Raw genomic sequence first — 4,090 nt, forward strand, 5'->3', positions numbered from 1 at the left:
CCCACAGTCACTGGTGCTAAGTCACAAACTATTGATATGGCACCTCTAGATGGCTGGAAATGGCACACTTCTTGGACTTAAATATGAATTTTTTTTTTTTTTTTTTTTCAAAATTTAAGGGGGCGAGTGGGGCGCTGAATGAAGAAATCCACCTATATTGATCTAAATCAGTTACCTATCGTATACTAAGTTATAATAAAATTTCACATAATTTAAAAGCATCTGAAGTTAGTCATTTCATATCCGGCAATTATCCAAATGGTAAGGTAACAATGAAAATGTATGAAGACTTTAATAATATATATTAAGATGTTACATGGAAAACAATTTGTTTTTGGTCTAAATATCTTAAATCATTATACCATCATCTGGCAAACTGAAGCCATCAAAATAGCTTTTTTTTTCTAAAAAATAATACTTACTTTGGATTAGTACTCCACCAATCATTACTGGTATCAATTTACAGCATTTGAAAATAACTTGAGTTGGGTAGTTCAAGTATCCAAGAGATGCGTTTGATAAGCCCATCGTTGAGACGGTAAGGAATGCTAATAATAAATATGTCATTAATGGTATTCTGTAGGGAAAACAGATAATTATCAATGTGTGCATTGGTTAATAATTTCTGTTCTTTTTACATAATTTTTTTTATTGAAGTTTTAAAATATTAAGCTTAATTAAGTGCAATTTGTGTGCACCTAACATGATTAAGCTTAAGTACTTTTAAGGCATTGTGGCTGGCAAAACACATAGATAATAATAGAGCTTATTAATGGAATAGAATCATATTTTCATAATTGGCTCATTTATTTGAAATAAATCATAACTTAATGAAAGAATAAAAACCCATAAATAATTGTACAGGTCTCCCCCCCCCCAACCATTTCAGAGACTGGGGTCTCCATGGTCTTTAGTTGGTCTCTAATTGGTATAATAAAGATAAAAGTTATTTTACTTCGTAAATTGTTTTAAGAATACCTTAGACCTAATCTATAAGTGTAATTGTATAATTAATTGCTAGGCCTGGATCAGGCACTCAACAGCAAAAACCAAGCTGTCGAGCCTGGGATCTAAAACAGCAGAGGAAGGCCCTTTCTACAGCAACTGCTGTCGGTGCTGTTGGGAAATTTGAATCCTGCTAACTACTTACTTTCTTTTCCTATCTGTCTTTAAACTAAGATCAGTGGCTCCAAATATAGAGTAGCAAATAAACTGGATTAAAGTCAGGAACCAACCGTATGATTTCATTCCCTCTAATTGAAATATAAGTTCCTAAAAAAACAAAAGATTTATGTTAAAATACAAGACTTTACAGCACACAAAACAAGTAAATACGGCCGTTCCGTGGCAAAACAACCTAATTTTAAATTTACACTTTTGGAGAAAAATAGAGTTCTCAGGCTCGGTATTGTTGCAAGTGCGACATATTTTTGAAATTTATCACGTTTGGTGCAATCATATGCATTACCTAGCCTGTTCATACAACGCTGTTTAAGATTATTGATATAAAATCACCAATAACCATTTGATTTTGCCTTGCAAAACTCCATCGGCTCTAGACCATTTTTGAATAGCATTTCATGGCAAAACAACGTATCTTCATCATAGATACGTTGTTTTGCCGCATAATCTTGTAGTTACGTTGCTTTACCACGGAAAATCACTGGATTTTAAGTTTTGTGCTTAAAGATAGGGGGTGCCCTCCGAAACAACTCATTATTGAGACCTGAAAGTTTGACAGGTAATTCAGGCATGTTTAATATACTCCCAAATCTCTCAAAATGTCAGTTACATTATTTTGCCTCGGGACGGCCGAATAGGCAACAGAAACTTCTGCCATATAGTAGCATGCAGCTCGACTACTGTGCAATTTCAAAATTGCCAGCGATGTTACCTCTGAAAAGGAACAGGGTAAGGCAAATTAGGAATCAAGAATTCCATTAAATAAATAGTCTAATACTAGTTTCAGAAGACAGTATAAATATTTTACTGTTTTTTTTTGTTTTTTTTTAGTGATTGAGAGCTGTTTGGAGGTGGTTAGCAGCACACATAGAATGTTGGTGGAGGGGGGGGGGGAAAAGAAAAATAGAGCTTTTGATGAGGGACTGTATAGAAAAGGAGAACACAGACCATTGATGGAGGTCTATGTAGATATTGGAGATATGATTGGTTCTGGAAGTTGAACCATAACCCTACCTTTACATTTCCAGAGGATGGCCCGTACAATGACATTTCGACAACTCTTTGTTGGTTCAACAGCCGAAATGATCAGGCATGGTTTTAATCTCTAAAACCAATTACCTAATATATATAATTATTATATGCAAACCAACAGATGAGAATAGCAGTATAAGTTTACAGGGTAGCTCCGACAGAAACTGACCGTTAAAGGGGAGAAGGAAGTTACTAGATGAGCTGGTTCAGACCTCAAGCGCTTTAAGACTCCAGGGTAAAGCGCTATACACCTAATTACATTATATTATTATTACATCACAATCACATGTTCTTCTGAAAATAAATGACATTTGAATATCATTTAAATAATTTATTTACATACAATAATATAGGAATATAGGCAAAGACAACACCAAAGCAACTCAACATAATTTATGAGTTATAGAGGACATACAGTATCATCAAGAATTACTGTATCATATTTTATAATAAACCCAACTTTATGTACCTGCATGTATCCATAGAAGAGGTAGAAAATGAAAACACCACCAATCAGGAAAATTAGTTGCAACCAAACTGGCCATTCATAAACAGGCAATCCCAAGAACGTCCATTTATCCTTGTCTGCTACAGTGGGAGTGGAAGTGTCTTTTGGCATCTTTACTACAAATTCGTTGTTGTATGTGACTGATGTTACATCAAGAGCTTTTGGATCGCCATCTGACATTAGATAATTTGCAGCCTGCAGAAACTTGTGATCTGATGAATGTTCCACAGAGCTGCTTCCTAGAGTGGAACGTCTGCTGGATCCATAGAGGATGGAGTAGGTTGACATTCTGTTAAAAATCAAGAAGTCGCTTGGTTTAAATATAAAATACAGTTCGCCCTCCAAGGATACAACCTTTGGGACTGTTAAGTCTGGGGTTGGTATTGGTCTTCTGGTTCAGTCTCCAATTAAAAAATTGGCTTTGCCTTAAGATTGAAGATTGTTAGTTTGTACAGTACTTGTTTTAAGGAAGTAGGCCTAGTCTCAAATCTGATGGGTCGTGAAATTCAAGGGGTCTCGAATTGGAGGATAAAACTGTATCCAAACTACTAGTAGGCCCTAGAATAAACTATGTGTTGGTACTGTAGCCTGTTTTGTTCAGAACGTGGTATAATTGGACACAATTTTCATATTTGGGTTTTGATAAAACTATTTTTTATAATATTTTTTAGAACAAACAACACATAGGCCTAGGGCCTAGCTAGGCCTAGACAGAATCAACTACTGTCTGTATATTTTGTTTTCGTTTTCAACTTACTTCCACAGTGATACTGCATCGTCTTGTCTAGCTAGCGAGGTTAGGGAGCCCTCCTCCTTGCATTGGCTTACTTAACACTAACAGCTAGGCCTCTAGGCTAGGTCACTATCCTAGCCTAACTGAGGCCTACTATTAGATCGCCTGGCATACATAGGCCTAGCTAGGGCTTAGTAGTAGGCCTAACCACACCTAGCCTAGGCCTAGCTAGGAGGATAATCGTTAGGCTGTCCCAGTAATACAAGAGTTAAAAAAAATTAACCCACATTTGGACATTAAAAATAACAAGCACTCCCCAAAACCTCAAAAGAGCTGAAGAGATCGACGTATCTGCAACCGCTGCCACTCTCTATTATGACGTGCCGTGCTGGGGAACTCAAGACTCAGAGTTGACACTTGCTGTGCGCAGCAGCTGCGCCTCTCTGCTGCCGAGTCGTTATGGAACGCCGATCACGCAAACATTCGTTGATTTCAGCATGTGGCTGCATCCCAGCAGCATCTAATACCCCTTTTACACTGCAAGCAAAATTCCGGACGTAACCCGGGATTTTTTATTACCCGGGTAAAAATCTCCCGAGTTCTGGCTAATGTAAACGTCAAAAAGTCCTACTCGG

At 37.0% G+C, this 4,090-nt stretch overlaps 1 protein-coding gene across 3 annotated transcripts in view; it reads right to left on the reverse strand.

Annotated features, from left to right (window-relative positions):
- Positions 1-3,870, reverse strand: part of LOC117107680 (adenosine 3'-phospho 5'-phosphosulfate transporter 2-like) — an 11,316-nt gene extending 7,446 nt beyond the window's left edge. Inside the window, exons 1-4 of one of the 3 annotated variants that reach the window (XM_033249408.1) lie at positions 3,743-3,870; positions 2,684-3,022; positions 1,151-1,272; positions 423-577 (exon numbers count right to left, since the gene is read on the reverse strand). In XM_033249408.1, the coding sequence (XP_033105299.1) occupies positions 423-577; positions 1,151-1,272; positions 2,684-3,010 (604 nt within the window). In that variant the 5' untranslated portion in view covers positions 3,011-3,022; positions 3,743-3,870. Of the gene's footprint in view, positions 1-422; positions 578-1,150; positions 1,273-2,683; positions 3,023-3,479; positions 3,594-3,742 lie in introns of those variants that run through there. The other 2 variants (XM_033249407.1, XM_033249409.1) reach the window with 2 other exon arrangements.
- Positions 3,871-4,090: the final 220 nt, after the last annotated feature.

This window comes from Anneissia japonica, unplaced genomic scaffold (genome assembly GCF_011630105.1).
Source record: "Anneissia japonica isolate Jap-2015-1 unplaced genomic scaffold, ASM1163010v1 scaffold5330_len1712360_cov203, whole genome shotgun sequence".
Taxonomy (NCBI): domain Eukaryota; kingdom Metazoa; phylum Echinodermata; class Crinoidea; order Comatulida; family Comatulidae; genus Anneissia; species Anneissia japonica.